Below are 17202 nucleotides of genomic sequence, written 5' to 3'. Positions count from 1 at the left end.
GAAGGTCTGAAAGGAGAAGATGAGGAAAGAGAACATCTACATCAAAGAGACGTCACTGGATGTAAGAGGTATGTGCGCTGTATTACCCTGTATGTAGGGGTGGATGGAGGGGTTAGTAGTACAGTACTAACTGTGCTTTTTAAATTTTTAGAATAATGATACAGCCATTTTATTTGATACTTTTGTGAGGATTCTTTTTTTTTTTCTCTATATTAAAGGGACACTATAGTCACCAGAACCACAACAGCTAAACGTAGTAGTTCTGGTGTCTATAGCATGTCTCTGCAAGCTTTTTAATGTAAACACAGTTTAAAGTGTATACACTTTTCAGAAAAAAAAAGGCAGTATTTACATTACTGCCATGGAACACCTCTAGTGGCCACTCATCATTATTAAAGTTTACTACTCTACGAGTTGTGTGGATTTTTTTGTGTGTGGGTGTGTTGTGGTGGAGGGAGTGATTGCATGCTACGGTGTGGGAAGGCGGGATCCAGGGGGCCCAAGTAAATTCTTGCCCAGGGTCCAATCAATATTAAAGACGGCCCAGGGTCTAGGTATAAGCGGTGTGCACTTCCCCAGTTATCCTGCTATCCCTGCCTGTTGCTCTTTTCCAGTTAGATTCACTGTCAATGGTATCAATGAACAGCCAGAGTGGGAGCTGAATTAAAATCTTGTTATTCACTGCCCCCCCCCCCCCCTTCCCCAACATGTTTCACCAGATAACTGGATTCATCAGGGTTATCGAAAGAGTGACATTAGTGTAGGGTATTTGCTAAAGCCAAGATAGGCGGTGAGGTAGGAAAATACAAAAGTGCTACCCGTCCTTAGACAGGGTCAATCTGATCCAGTATCTTCTGAAGTATATGACACAAGATATGAACCATTGGGTCTGATTTATTAAAAGTTTTATGTCACTTTTATGGAATTTATAGCAGGAATATAGGGTCCACCATGCTTTGCAAATTTTTTATGGCTTTTCACACTTCTTGTCACTTTTTTAGTGACCTTACTGAGAGGGGCCGGGACAGCTACAACCCGACAGATTTACTATATTTAAGATGTGCAACTGGTGTAAGTTTTGGCTCAAATCTATACCAGCTCATAGCTGCTGTACCTTAGGATTTTGGGCTCATGGACTGCAAAGAAGCACTAAATGTATTGAGAGCCATGAGCATTTTATTTCTACAAACTTTAGACTGGAACAGAAATTCAAAAAACAAATATAAAAATAGTTCAGATGACCACATGTACTGTACTAATAGTTCCAGCTCAACTCAAGAACGGTGCATGGTCAGGTCTACATCAGCCACTGACACAGCATAATCCAAAAAGAAAAGGTTCTCCAGCACTTGCCCCTCTCAAAACAATCCCTTATTAGGTCATATTAAAAACAACCTTAGAGCAAATAATCCATACAGATGCCTACGCATTTTGGATAAAACAAATCGTCCTTCATGTCATGACTAAGGACAATTGGTTTTATCCAAAACACATAGGCATCTGTACGGATTATCTGCACCAAGATTGTAATTAATCTGGCCAAATAAGGAATGTTTTTAGAGGGACGAGTTACTGAAGAACCATATTTTGTGGTAAATGCCATGCATCATGATGGAACAGCAAGTATTTAGTATTCATACAGCCTTGCATGAGACATTCAGACATGTATATATACAGAGAGATATATATACGTACCCATATACATTATGTAAGATTTGTATACAGTAAAAAAAAAAAAATTGTGACTGCCAACAGAGTAAGAGCTTGTTCACATCTGCTTTATGTTTTCCGTATTTCTGTTCCATTGGAAAAAAGGGCTCCATTTTTATTCCCATTTGTTTGAATGGGTTATTTTGAGCATCAGTTTTGTGCCCTTTCCGTCAGGTTTCAGTCATTTCTGATGGGAGAAAAAGTGCTGTCTGCTGAGCTTTTCTCCACGAAAATAAAAATAAAAATAAAAATGATAGAAAGGCGCTTTTCATTTCTATTTTTTAACATTGAAGTAAATGAATGCTGGATAGAAACAGAAGACAATCCATTTGTAACTATTATTTAGATCCGTAATTTTTTCTGTTCCTCTGACAGAACAAGGTAACAGAAAAGTCAACGCAGAAGTGAAGAGATGCCAAGTATGACTGTCCAAAACACCAAGGCATGTTTCAGGCTGGACTTAATGAAGCTGGCGTTTTTCAACCTATGTAACTACCGGTAAATATATGGCCCTTAATAGATTTAAGACCTTTTTCTATATTGAAAAGCCTCTAACGACAAAAGGAAACCCAGAATTCAAGATAAAAATCTCAATAATTACAATGTTAAATATGTTTTGGATAGGATAAACTGGCCTCATTTACAGTGGGCATACTGTACCCTCCAGCCAGTGTTTTGTTTTGTTTTTTAAATACTGCTAACCTTTGATTTTATGAGTAAGAGCGTTTCATATCTTGAAATGCATCAGATTATGCTTCTCCTAGCTGTATGCAGTTTTTAAAAGGTTCTTAATAAAGACTCCATTTTAGGCCGAGTTCACACGATCCGTGGCCGTATTGCGGGCCGCAATACACGGCCACAGTTCCGTGTGCATTCCGCATCACGGATGCGGACCCATTCACTTCAATGGGTCCGCAAATCCGGAATTGCGGAACAGCCGCACGGAACGGGACCCCTCGGAAGCACTACGGAGTGCTTCCGTGGGGTTGCGTCCCGTACTTCCGTTCCGCAAAAAGATAGAACAGGTCCTATCTTTTTGCGGAACGGGCGGATCGCGGACCCATTAAAGTGAATAGGTCCGCGATCCGATGCGGCTGACCTACGGCCGGCGATCGTGCATTGCGGGCCGCAGCACGGGCACGGGTCACACATGTTCGTGTGAACTCGGCCTTATACTGGATAAAGAAGTGCTGGATTTTTTCAACATTTTCTTGCACATTGTGCTAGCCCTCATCGAACTGTAACCCACTTCTCCAGATGGGGCTGATTACAAAGGTATACTAAGGCTACTTTCACACTCGCGTTTTGGGCGGATCCGTCATGGATCTGCAAAAACAGATCCGTGACAATAATACAACCGCATGCATCCGTCATGAACGGATCCGTTTGTATTATCTGTAACATAGCCAAGACGGATCCATCATGAACTCCATTGAAAGTCAATGGGAGACGGATCAGTTTTCTATTGTGCCAGATTGTGTCATAGAAAACTGATCCGTCCCCATTGACTTACATTGTGTGCCAGGACGGATCCGTTTGGCGCCGCTTCGTCAGGCAGACAGCAAAACACTGCAAGCAGCGTTTTGGTGTCCGCCTCCAGAGCGAAATGGAGACTGATCGGAGGCAAACTGATGTATTCTGAGCGGATCCTTTTCCATTCAGAATGCATTAGAATGCAAACTGATCCGTTTTGGACCGCTTGTGAGAGCCCATGACGGATCTCACAAACGGAAACCAAAACGCCAGTGTGAAAGTAGCCTAACTCGTGACTATTTTCTTTCATTATTTGTATGGGTTATGTTATAATATAGTTACAGAGTTGTTAATGTTGGAAAAAGACAAAGGTCCATCAAGTCCAACCTGTTATCCTGCTATATTGATCCACAGAACAAATCCCTGGATCAATGGCCATCTTCCTTTTAAAAAGAGGTTGGGCCAAAAGGGAAAGGGTGTGTAGAACACGATTTATATACATTCTCTTAAGCCTCAATGTTATCTTGAAATAAAAAGTCATCTAAACCTTTTTTGAAGCCATCTACTGTATTTGCTGTAACCAGCTCCTGTGGCAGGCTATTCCAGAGATGGTGTAACTAGCAAATTTCTCAATTACTTCATTTAAAACAATCTGCCTGCATCCAACTTAAAAAAAGCTGTAAAGTCATGGGCAATAGGGGTCTCACTTCCACCTAAGTTGCAGTCCACTGCCTGTTGTCAGGCAAGAGCCGTCCCTAGTAAGGGTACTTTCACACTTGCGGCAAAGTGATCCGGCAATCAGCATGCAAACGGAAATCATTTGTAGACTGATCCAGATGCGGATCCGTCTTACAAATGCATTGCAAGAACCGATCCGTCTCTCCGTATGTTATCTGGAGAAACGGATCCGTTATATATTTTTTCCACATTTTTACAGGTCTGCGCATGCGCAGACCGGAATGTCGGATCCGGCAGTGCGGTATTTTTAAAGTCGGATCCGGCACGAATACATTTCAATGTAAATTAATGCCATTCCAGCAACTGATCCGGAATTTTGGGCGGAGAAAATTCGCAGCATGCTGCGGCATTTCCTCCGTCCAAAACGCCGTTCAGTGAACTGAACTGAAGACATCCTGATGCATCCTGAATGGATTTCTCTCTATTCCGAATGCATGGGAATGAAACTGATCAGTTATTTTCCGGTATTGAGCCCCTCTGACGGAACTCAGTAAGTACCATTACAGAGAGACAAAAGATGCCAGACAGGAAATGGAGGCGCATCAGAGTTAGATTAGATCCAGAGCCTAATAAAAGAACTGCTTCTACGCTGATTCTGAAGATCACAGCAGTGTCCTGGCGTTCTGTAAGATTTCCCCGTCCATATCTGTTCTGTGAGCTCTGGAGCTAAAAAATAAAAGTGGGAAGTAAGGGAAAGGACATCACAGTAGCACAGTACTGGCAGATTTCGCAGAAGTGATATGCCCTCTGCTTCTGAGTGAAATGCATCTAGCTGTGCAGCTGAAACAGGGAATAATATGGCCGAAAAAGACCAATTCCATCACAGTTATGATTGTACAAAAAAGCATGGTCATTAGAACATCTTTTTTTTTTTTTAAACGTGGATATGCTTTAAGATGAGCAACTAATACAGAAAGAATATTAGAAAATTGGATTTTATTTTAGTACATAATGAGTACACTTTAATGGAGAAACCACAGTACTCTTTAAACATCAATATTATTAAAAAGAAAAAAGAATCCCTTCTAATGGAGTCCTCTTATGTGTTGCTGTGTAAATATTCCCAAAATAAGTTTCAATGCACGTGAACCACTGCTGTCGACCAAAGTGAAGATCATTGTTGGAGAACAGCAGAGGTCTTGATTTGGAAGGAAAAGTCAATAAGAATTATTTTCATTTAGGAGCCAAGTCAGGAACACAAACTTAATTTCTACTTTTCAAGGGCAGCATACTTTTTGATTTAATAAAAAAGAAACTGTGTAGGAGTAAACACCACATGTAGAAGCAATGATAACTGCCATTGTACAAAAATCAACAGGGTCCTCTCTGCTCTTTGACACGCAAGCAGTAACAAGCAACGTTATTATCAACATGAAATCCTATTTTACCAAAATATATGTAATAATTACAATAAATAAATATTAAGGGGGTCATTTGCTATGCTGAAATATGCCTAAATTAGGTATATTTTAGGTGCAGATAGCAGCACAACGGGTTAATTGCACCGCTATCTGCGACTTTGCCCCGCTCACACCAGATCTAAAATTGTGGGCGTGGTGTGGGTGGGGAAGGGTACAGGCCCGTCAGATTCACCATTTTCTACCCCTGTTTTAGGCCTCATGCACACGACCGTTTTTCGGGTCCGCATCTAAGCCGCAGTTCACTTCAATGGGGCCGAAAAAGTTGCGCCGTTCCGTGGCCCCGCAAAAAAATAATAGAACATGTCCTATTCTTGTCCATTTTGCAGACAAGAATAGGCATTTCTACAATGGGCTGCCCGTTCCGTTCCGCAAATTGCGGAAGGCACACGGGCGGCTTCTGTTTTTTGCAGATCCGCGGTTTGCGGCCCGCAAAAAACGGAACGGTCGTGTGCATGAGGCCTTAGGCATAGAAAAAGGTCTAAATGGAAGACCACACAAAAGCAGTCGTACATTTAGAACTGGTGCTGGATGCGCCAAAGTTATGGAGAGGCCTGCGCCTCTTTATAACTTCCACGGATACACCTCCAGTTTAGGGCTTTATTAAGACCAGCGTCTAAAACGCCGGTCTTAATAAATGTGCCCCTAAGTGTTTAAATACCGTCCAAAAATGTACACTTTATATACTTTTTTCACTGAAATGGTTTGCACACCAACAAAAATATATTTATTAGAGTCAAAATGTGAAATAAAGCAACTTACTAATATAGTGTTACTTTCATAAAATGAAAGGACCATTCACTGCAGCAACACTGCACATTTCGCAGAGGTACTAAGGTTTTCTTCTAAACCGTGATGCGCCCACCCAGCCTGAGGTCAGCAGGTGAACAGTGACGTGATGATGGAGGCTCCCTGTCCGATTTAGTTCATTACCTAAGGCAGCCATTTTCTTCAGCACCAATGAGAGAGAAGGGGTCTGGCTTAGCTAATGAACTAAGCCCAACAGTCAGGCCCTTTTATCAGGAATTTATAAGTAAAGGTCAACCATTAATAATCTAGTTTTGCTTATAATAATCACTACTGATAAGTGTAGGCAACGTAGTTGCCGTATTTGTGGGAGGGGAGGCTCCCGCACTTACTACTTAAGGCGCCTCTGTGCCCTCCCCCCGGCAGCTGTCGTCTCGATTCCCGGCACTGCAGCGTGTGCCGCGTCACTTCCGGGTCACGTGGTGCATCAGCGTCCGACGGCAGCCGTCCTGCGTTCCACAGCGCTTCACCTCCGCACCCGATTCCCGCTCCCGTCCGGCAGGTATCCCGGCACAGGTAACGGTTGGGTACCCTCTGGCTTCATGCCCCCAGGCAGCGGAGGGTTCGGTAGCCGCGCGCTACTTCACAGCAGGCACTTTCACGATTCTCCGCCGCGTCACTTCCGGGTCACATTGCGCATCTGCGTCCGACGACCGCCGTCCCACAGTGCTCACCTCCACCTCCCGCTCCCGTCCGGCAGGTATCCCGGCCAGGCAACGGACGCGTGCCCCGCGTCCAGGCGGTGGAGGGTTCGCAGCCGAGCGTCACTTCCCTCCCCCGCCGGGCAGCCATGTAAGCCGGGCGCACGCGGCACAGTTTACCGTCAGCATCCCCCTAGCGGCCGTCCCGCCTACCTCCACGCACGTCCCGGTCCGCCGGAGCGTGGTGTCGGCACCCCTGTCACCAGTCACGTTCGCGGCTGCGGGCCCTAAACGTTTTAACTCCTTGCTTCCGGCATGCTGCGGGGTCCATCCACCCAGCGTGACAGCATCCACGCAGGGCACACAGGGAATGGCATCGCCATATTCCGTATCCCATGCGTCCGTCATACCGTGTCGTCCACGGTCGCGATACCGCACCAGCCAGTACGCAATTCAAGGCACGCCCACGCAGCATACGGGCGGCACATACTGCATACACGTCCGGTGTTTTGTGCTCCACAGGTTGTTCATTATTGCCAGTAGGTAGTTGGTACGGTCAATATCATTGATGCATTTTATCCCATAAATAGGTGTCATCTCAGGCTTCAAGGGCTCGCACGGTCAGAGTATCAAACTCCTACGAATCCTGGTGCAGGTAGATTTCAGTAACATAGTTAGGTCAGGCTTAGTTTTTGTAAGCTGACCTGGTGCTCTGTTTGTTCACAGCCAAGTAGTCATATACTTCGTCCATCAGGATCCGGTAAAGGGAAATTTATTTTATTTTCTCCCCTCCCTTTCTCTCTCCTCTCTTCCTCGCTCTCTTCTCACCAGGGGTTTCATTTCTCACCAGGGGGTTCATGTACAGCCATTATAAAAAAAAAAAAAAAAAAAAAAAAAAAAAAAGGGGGAAATATATAACACAGGGAAAATAAATTAATAAATAAATAAATTAAAAATAAATAAATAAATAAGGGGGTTCTCCCCACGTCCTCAGACTCACACGCAGTGTCGGCACGTTCAGCCGCGGCAGGTCTGTCACGTCCTCAGACTCACTCGCAGTCCTGGCACGTTCAGCCTCGGCAGGTCTGTCACGTCCTCAGACTCACTCGCAGTCCCGGCACGCTCAGCCTCGGCAGGTCTGACACGGGCTCAGACTCTCACGCTAATTCCGTCACGTTTCAGCATTTGCCAGTTCTGTCACGTCTTCAGACTCAACGTAAGTCCTGTCACGTCCTCAGGCAAACTCGTCAAGTCTGTCACGTCTTCAGACTCGGTCAAGTCCTGTCACGTCCTCAGGCACTCGCGTCAAGTCTGTCACGTCCTCAGACTCAGTCTAAGTCCTGACACGACTTCAGGCATTCGCAACTCTGTTACGTCATCAGAGACGACGCAAGTCCTGTCACGTCTACAGGCGCCGGTATAGTCCCACCTCGGTACGGCTTACAGTCCGAGCCTACAGGTCTCCTGCCTCACACGCATCCACTTGAACCCACTCACACGCAGTTGTGGGCCTTCACGGTCATCAGCTGTCACGGCTGTACATGCCCCGTCTCGGGGTACACTGGGTGGCAGGGGGTGTCAGGGTACACAGGTGTTGCGCGTAATTTCCCTCAGGCACAGCTTGCACGATTAGTCTTTCTTCCCTAACTAGTTCACCAGGGTGCATGGTACGGGCAATCGTCACGTTTAGCTAGCCATCGTGTCATGCATTTCATATATTCTAGATGGAGCTGCCACACAACCAGGTTCCGACTGCATCCGCGTCATCCCAAGCCAGTGGGGACGTACAGTCAGAAAGAGGCGTGACCCCTTCCCTGAGGTCATGGACCATATCCAGAATTACCACAGAACTGTTACGCAGAGGGATTCCTTTCCCTGCATCTGCCAGGAAGGCCGAACTTTTCCGCTTACTACAGTCCGAACCAGGCTCGAGTCAAGAGATGTTTACGCCCAATACCATACAGACTTCTATTACCCAGTTACACGCGGCTATTGACAACATGGCGTCCTCCATGTCTGGCTTCCAAACCAGTCTAGAGGCAATTCAGAACAGGGCATCCACATCCAGCGCCGGCGCCCCAACACCCATGTCTCCGTCAGTTCCCTCCACGTCTGCGGCGACCCCCCCCCCCCAACTTCCCTAATGTCGCACCGTCGCATTTCATTCCGGCTAACGTTAGGCAGGATATTCTAGACGGTAAGGATGTCAATTTAGCCTGTCTGCTCATCGCCACACACGAGGTACCCGATAATAAGACCATCGCCTGCGGGGAGGTGTCAGTCATTCTCAAGTCACGGGACATCAGGCTAAACCGCAAACTCAGTATTACTGAGTTTGTGCTGGCGTTTAGCCTATACCGGGACGTCATCTGTTCCGTGTCGCCCAGTCGCCGCGAGGAATTAGACCTGTACCTTTACAAAGTAGTAGACTTAGGCCACAAATACGGTGGCACGGCCTTCTACGAGTATCACAGGTCTTTTTCCGCTAGGGCAGCAGCCTTACTCACACAGTTCCAGCACACCGTCGACTGGGCAGTGACTGACACTGAGCTTTTCTGCCGCCATTTTGCTGGCTTGAGAGCCCCCGCTTGTTCCACTTGCAGTGCACACTCCCACACCGCAGAGTGGTGCTCCTCCAGCAATCCTCCGTCAGGCAGCTCCCAGACTAGGCAGGCACCCGATAGCGTCATGCCCAAATCCGCCACAGGGGTCGATAAATTAGGCAGGCCCATTAAGTACTTAGGCAAATCGCAAATTTGCAACAACTTCAATTACACAGGGTGCTTCTACAGCCAATGCCGGTTGCTGCATTTATGCACCAACTGCTTCAGGGCCCACCCCAAGACAGCGTGCCCCCAGAAAGGCCTCCACCCGGCATGACTAGGCAGGGTGCATGTCGACACGCTAGCCACATTCCTGGCTGATCATCCAGACCAGCAGTGGGTCAGGTTCCTCTTAAACGGTTTCACCGTAGGTTTTCACACAGGCCAGATATCTCTACCACAGTCCACGTATGAATGCAGGAATTTGCTGTCTGCTGTCAGGAACCCCGAGGCAGTCAGCAGCCTCATTCAAGCAGAGTTGGCTAAGGGCTACCTGATAGGTCCTCTGCGCCAGCCCCCTTTCGATTGCTGGAGAGTTAGTCCGATAGGTATGGTTGTTGGCAAGTTCTCAAATAAAAAACGCCTGATTTATGACCTGTCAGCTCCACATTCTTCTGACGTGCCTAGCCTCAATGCGCTCATTCCCTCCGAGGAATTCGGCATGAAATACGCGTCCATAGACGAGGCTATTCAGGTCATACTGTCTTTAGGGCAGCACACGTGGCTGTCGAAAGCGGATATCACCGACGCTTTTAAACTGCTGCCCATTCACCCCCAACTATGGCAGTGGCATGGCGTTAGGTGGCACGGGCTTTATTATTTCGCTAACTGTCTCACTTTCGGCTCAAAATCAAGCCCTTGGTTGTTCGATCAGTTTGCCAGCAGTCTACACTGGATCCTTGAGCACATCTTCAGTGCCCATCACGTCATCCACTATCTAGACGACTTTCTGCTGATCGAACCTCCGTCTCGGCCTCCAGGTGATCTAGGAGTCTTGACCGAAGTGTTCAGCAAACTCGGTGTTCCAGTAGCGAATCATAAACTCGAGGGCCCACACACCAGTTTGACCTTTTTAGGTATCCAACTAGACACAGTCACGTTGCAAGCTAGTTTGCCTCCGGACAAGCTATGTAGAATCAGAGATAATATCCACAAGTTAGCTTGCGCAGGCATTTGTTCCAGGGTAGAGCTCCAAAGTCTGCTTGGCATGCTCAATTATGCCATGAGGATCATCCCGCAAGGCAGGACTTTCATCTCCAGACTCCTTAGCCTTCTTCCATCAACCACCGACCAAGATAGCCAGGTGAGACTAGATCAACAAGCTCTGGCCGATCTAGTCATGTGGGACCAGTTCCTATACAACTGGAACGGTATTTCATTGTTTACTCCCTCAGTGTCCAGCCACTCCCCCGTTCTCCACGCCGATGCTTCATCAGCTCTGGGCTTCGCCGCCATTTACGGCAACCACTGGATGGCCAGCGCTTGGCCACCCGAGGTTACTTCCATACCTGGGTTTTCTCAGTCATCCTCACTGTTCGAGATCTACCCCATTGTCGCTGCAGCACAGGCGTGGGGAGCTTACTGGCGCAAGAACACAGTGTTGATTCTGACCGATAACGAAGGCCTGGCAGCACTGATCAATAAGGGTAGGTCAGACTCCAGTGAAATCATGGCCTTTTTGAGACGGTTCATCTGGTTGGCTTTACAACATCAGTTTCATTTCGAATGTGCACATATTCCCGGCAAGGTAAACGTGGCTGCAGATGCTCTATCTAGAGGTAAACAGCAATTTTTCTTTCAGATTTCACCAGAGGCGGACCCCGTACCAACCCCTACACCATCGTACAACCTGTTAGTCATGCCTTGAACACGCACCTGGTCACAGCCAGGCTCCTCATGCAGAGGTCATTGTCCGAGAACACGGCTAGAATGTACAAGACGGCATGGTCCCATTTTTCTAGGTTCCAGCTAAAGTGTCCACAACTGGGCATGGACGATATTACGTATTTACTTGCGTTTATAGCTTTTTGCCACTCAGACCTCAAACTAGCACACGGCACAATCAAGTCATACCTAGCCGGTATACAACATTGCTGGCACATCTCTTACCCAGATAGACCCTCGCTATTCTCCGCTCACCCTATCAAAACGATCCTCAAGGGGATCCAGAATTCATCAGCAGTCAGCACAATTTCCAGAAGACCCTTCTCCGGGGACATGTTTAAGTCCTTAGCAGCCATCCTAGATACCAACCCCTTCGGGTTTAGGACTAGCGCCCTAGTTAAAACCGCCCTGTATCTATGCTTCTACGGCTTCTTACGACCCGGGGAATTCACGTGCCCTATTTCCCGCAATACGTTCATTCAGAAACAACACTTACTACACTTAGGCTCCCACTACGTGCTCACACTTAATCACACCAAAACGACCAGACCTGGCGAGACCACCAAGGTTAAGTATTTTTCCACGGGTAACGCATGGTGCCCAGTAGCTGTATTTAACGAATGGTCGGTGGTGATCAAACATGACACACCTCACTCCCCTTTGTTGTCTTACGATTCCGGCCCACTCACTATCCAGACTTTCCTTAGGTTCGTCCGCGCATTATTGCCGGGTCTGGGTGTGGATCCTTTGAGCATTACCGGCCATTCCTTCCGGATAGGCGCAGCGTCAGCCGCCTCTAAAAACAATGTACCGGGTCACATTATAAAGAGATTAGGGCGTTGGAAATCGTTATGCTACACTCGCTACATCCCCAACCCTAAACGCGAGATGTCTTTAGCTTTCCGGAATTTGTTACTGTGATATGTGTTAATACAGTACTTTGCTCACATTACTGTGTCATGTGTTTTTGGCCCCTTTAGGCCACCCTTTACAGCAGTTCCGCCACGCCTCTACTGCTATGCTTAGGTCACGGGTGTTCTGATAGTCGATCCGAGTACAAGTGTAGGCAACGTAGTTGCCGTATTTGTGGGAGGGGAGGCTCCCGCACTTACTACTTAAGGCGCCTCTGTGCCCTCCCCCCGGCAGCTGTCGTCTCGATTCCCGGCACTGCAGCGTGTGCCCCTCCCACCCAACCCCTTTTTTCATCCTTCCATATAGGGTGGCCCCCTTTAGGCCACCCTTTACAGCAGTTCCGCCACGCCTCTACTGCTATGCTTAGGTCACGGGTGTTCTGATAGTCGATCCGAGTACAACTACTACTATCCAATCTGCTTGCACATGATGACCAGCTAACAGCCAATTGCCAACTAGTTACATAGCAATATAGACAGCTCAGAAGAGTGTATTTAAACTTAAAGGGGGTTATTCAAAGAAAAATATCACCACACAATGAACAGGGCATTTCAAATGAAGTATTGTTGCAATATACATGCAATAAAAACATTACATTTTCCTCTATGGTAGCACCCCCTGCTGTTTATTCTACTGATCCACCATGTTCTTCATTCAGAGGTGTACTTCCCTCAGTAACTTCCCTACTCTCTTCCTGTGATCTCATAAAGAAGCAGGTGAAGTGGCCCAGACATCATAGAAATATATAAGCATTTCCCTCTGTAGGTGGTTTAGAAAAACATTGGGAGGGCCACAGTATACCTTAGTGCTATTTGTTAGTGGTGAGCTACTGCCCACCCACAGAGAAGGAAGACACCAGGGCAGTGGTGAGTAAACATACTGAAAAGTGTGAAAATCACACTGGAGAACAGCATTTCTTGTACTGATATAGTTATAATAATGGTCTGCATTACATCAGATATTCTTTTCTTAGTTTATGGGATGGAGTGATTACTTATTATTTAATTTTTTGGGGTGGAATGCAAAAAAACTAGACATTCTTTTTAGGTTTCATTTTTTACAAAGTTCTCCAGGTGGTATTAATGACATAACCATATTCTGAGAGACAGAATGTTTTTATTTTTCCATTGTGGGGGCTGTATGGGGGGTTATTTTTTGCAGGATGAACTGATGTTTTCATTGGTTCTTGGGGTACACAAGTTGGGTTTTGTGCTTTCTTAACACAAGGGTACTTGATCACTTCTATAATACATTGCAATAGTATTCTTCTTCTTGTGAGCGGTATACTGACAGGCAGCCCATCAGACCCTGCTTCTGGAAGACCCAAGTGCCATTGCTAGGACCCCACAGTAAAAACTGACAGCCAGTGATCACGTCACAAGGGCTGATGGCATGAGAGAAGAAGCCCCTTCTCTCTGTAGTCAGATGTCGCAGTCACTATTAGGGGTTAAACTGCAAGGATCTGGCTTCTCTCTGATCCTGGCAATCACAGCAGGTACAACTACAATCCGGAACCTGCCATTGATCTGATGCCAGGATCAGAAAGACAAAAAGTAAATCTGAGAACAGGAATTACCATCCACCTAGGACAAACATTTTCATCCTCGATGGGGATAAAGTCACCCATTAGGCCATTGAATATGCATTTTTGTTGGATCCGGCAGGGTTCAGCAAAAACGCTTCTATTACTGATAATACAACCGTCTGCATCCGTTATGAACGGATCCGGTTGGATTATGTTTAACATACCCAAAATGGATCCGTCATGAACTCCCTTGAAAGTCAATGGGGGACGGATCCGTTTTCTATTGTGTCAGATTGTGCCAGAGAAAACTGATTCATCCCCATTGACTTGCATTGTGGGTCATGACGGATCCGTTTTGCTCCGCATCCCAGAACGGAAAGAAAACCGCAGCATGCTGCAGTTTGCTCTCCGGTATGAGAACGAAACGGAATACATTTTGGAGCATTCCGTTATGTTCAGTTACGTTTTGTCCCCATTGACAATGAATGGGGACAAAACGGAAGCGTTTTTTTCAGTATTGAGACCCTATGACAGATCTCAATACCGTAAAATATTAACGCTAGTGTGAAAGTAGCCTAAAACGCAGTTGTTTATATGGAGGCTAAGAAAGGACCTGTGATAGGACTGAAACGTTGCTTGGACATGGGTGAATAAAACATTTTTTCCCACTGAATCTTTTTAGGAGTGCTGCAGATTTTTTCTTTTCTATGGTGGCCTATAGATACATTTGATGTACAGTATGCACCAGGAACTTGTCCATGCAGCAAGCAGTCATTGCAAAATGCAGTGTGAAAGAATACTTACAAGCAAGTCAGACTGGATATGTTCTATAATCCTTAATTACAGCTATAATCAAATGCTATACGTTATATATCACTGGCATATAATGGCATTCTATCTATGCAGACATAAACAGGCATCATTAAAGAAGAAATATTAAAGAATTGCTTGTAAGGTAAGTAGACTCACCCCACTATAACGGGAAGAAGTCTGGATTATACTGGTGTTAGTCTTCATGATTATTAAAATGACATACAAAATCCAGCCAGCAAAACCCATGACAACACTTGTGCCTAGGAAGAATCGGTCATAAGTATGGTAGTAGGTGAGCCCTTCTAAGGCCAAATCAATCAAGGTTCTGCAAAGATCCATCTGCAAGAAAAATTATAAGAAAATGACATGCTAAACTTTGTTTTATTGTATATAGGGCTCTGTTCAGATGGCACTTTACGTCAGGAGTATTCCCAAAATTATACAACGGCATATGTCGCCCATAGGCTTCTCTGTATGTTGCCCACAGAGATTTACATTACATTATCAGCATATAAACAATACTCATAAAACAATAAACACTTACCCCAAAAAATTATAAAACCACCCCACGCTAAGTGTCTATACCTAACAATCGAATATTGACCTATTGTACAGGGCGGTTGCTGCGGGCAGAAATGAGTTCCTATACCAATAGCAAAACTGTAATGTGCATATGTATCGCTAAAAGTACTACCGTATGTGATTACCATCTGGTGTAAAGGATGATGTCTGCTCCCCACAACTACTTTGCTGAAGACCACCCTTAAAACTCTGAAAAGAACAGCCAGCTACACTTCCCACCTTCCTAATTACCTTACAGATTCTGTTCACATCTCCAACTGGAATACTGCGACCCCAAGTCACACGGCAGAAATATTTCACTCGCCATTACAGTTTTGTAAAACTCTCCAACATCTTACCACGCACATTAACGGAGCAGAGCTTCCTAAAGAAGTGTAATCTTTTTATGGACACTATCTACTTGTGACCTCCAGTTTAGCGTCTTGCCAATATGCACCCCCAAGTATTTATAAGTTTCTACAACTTAAATATTCTGACCATCAATTGCTAATCGAAGCAACATCTTACCTCTTTAATCATCTCCTTCGTTTTAGAGACATTAAAGGGGGTTTTCCCATCTCAGACATTGATGGCATATCACTACCATGTCTGAGACCCGCTCTTATCTTCAGAATGGGCATCCTAAAGTGAAGGAGATTGCGCCAGACATGCATGGCCACCCTAAGTTCAACGTTGTGGGAGTTCCAAGAATACACTCACACTGGCTGGGCCATTTGCAGCAGATCCCATTGCAGTGAATGGAGAGATGGCCTATATCAGGGATGGCCAACCTGCGGCTCTCTAGCTGTTGCAAAACTACGACTCCCAGCATGCAAAGACTGCCAACAGCTATCAGCCTACAGCAGGGAATGATGGGAGTTGTAGTTTTACAAAAGCTGGAGAGCCGCAGGTTGGCCATCGCTGGCCTATGTTCTTATTCACATCCTCCCTTAACACAAGTATCAACTGAAAGCTTTTGTAAGTTACAAAATTTAGTGCTGTACCTTAAATCCGCCGGATACAATGAAAACAGAAATGGTGACAATAACATTGCTTGAAGTGCACCAATCAGGTTTAAAAGAGGTGAGAAAGCCCATAAAATTGGGCTCTATATACAGCGGCATGCAAAAGTTTTGGGCACCCCTGGCCAAAATTACTTGTAAATATACAATCTATAGACAGCACTCCAGTACTTTATTCAACCAGACAGAAGCGTGTACATCAGTATAGTTTCGGGCTATTTGGAGCCCTTAATCAAGCCAAGTGTGTCATGCACGTGTAGATGCTGGCCAAAATTACTGTTACTGTGGACAGTTAAGCGAGTTGAAGATGAAATGATCTCCAAAAGGCATAAAGCTAAAGATGACACATTCCCTTTGCATTTTAAGCAAAATCTATTTTTTTATTTCATCTTTTACATTTTAAAAATAATAAAACAGGAAAAAGGGACCGAAGCAAAAGTTTGGGCACCCTGCACCACAGCAAAACTGAAAATATCTATCACTAAGTGGGTCATTTATTAAGACCGGTATTTTAGATGCTGGTCTTAATAACCCCTATATCTGCCAATTGATCTGCAGGAGTTATGAAGAGGCGCAGGCCTCTACATAACTTCGGCACATCCAGCGCCAGTTCTAAATCCAAGACAGCTTCCTTGCCGGCTTACATTTAGACCATTTTCTACACCTAAAACAGGCCGAATGAGACGGACCTCCTGGCCCAGACCCTTCCCCGCCCACTTTTTTAGACCTCGTGTTAGCGGGGAAAAGTCAACGAGTGCAGCGCAATCTGTGCCAGAAATATGCCTTATATAGGCGTATTTCTAGAAGATAAATGACCCCTAAAATTACTACCTTATGCGATCACCATTGGGTAGACGGAAGAATGAATCTAATAAAATTCCAGTAAATTCTGGAAGCAAACATAACACCAACTGTAAAAAATGTGAAGTTGAAGAGGATGGCTTCTACAAAATGATAAAGATCCTCACCTCAAAATCCACAATAAACTACCTCAGACTGAAGGTTTTACCATGGCTTTCATAGTCCCTTGATCTGAACATCATAGAAAATCTGTGGACAGACCTCAAAAGAGCACTGCATGCAAAACGGTTGTTA

The 17202-nt window shown here is 45.5% G+C and overlaps 1 protein-coding gene across 2 annotated transcripts in view; it reads right to left on the bottom strand.

Annotated features, from left to right (window-relative positions):
- The window catches only part of PIGN (phosphatidylinositol glycan anchor biosynthesis class N), a 356746-nt gene that overhangs the window by 182864 nt on the left and 156680 nt on the right, over positions 1–17202 (bottom strand). For both annotated transcript variants that reach the window (XM_040432195.1, XM_040432196.1), the window contains exon 14: positions 14681–14863. In XM_040432195.1, the coding sequence (XP_040288129.1) occupies positions 14681–14863 (183 nt within the window). The remainder of the gene's footprint in view (positions 1–14680; positions 14864–17202) is intronic.

The sequence above is a fragment of the Bufo bufo genome, chromosome 5 (assembly GCF_905171765.1).
Source record: "Bufo bufo chromosome 5, aBufBuf1.1, whole genome shotgun sequence".
Lineage (NCBI taxonomy): Eukaryota > Metazoa > Chordata > Amphibia > Anura > Bufonidae > Bufo > Bufo bufo.
The sequence above is the reverse complement of the archived record's forward strand: the minus strand, read 5'-3'. Positions and strand labels throughout refer to the sequence as shown.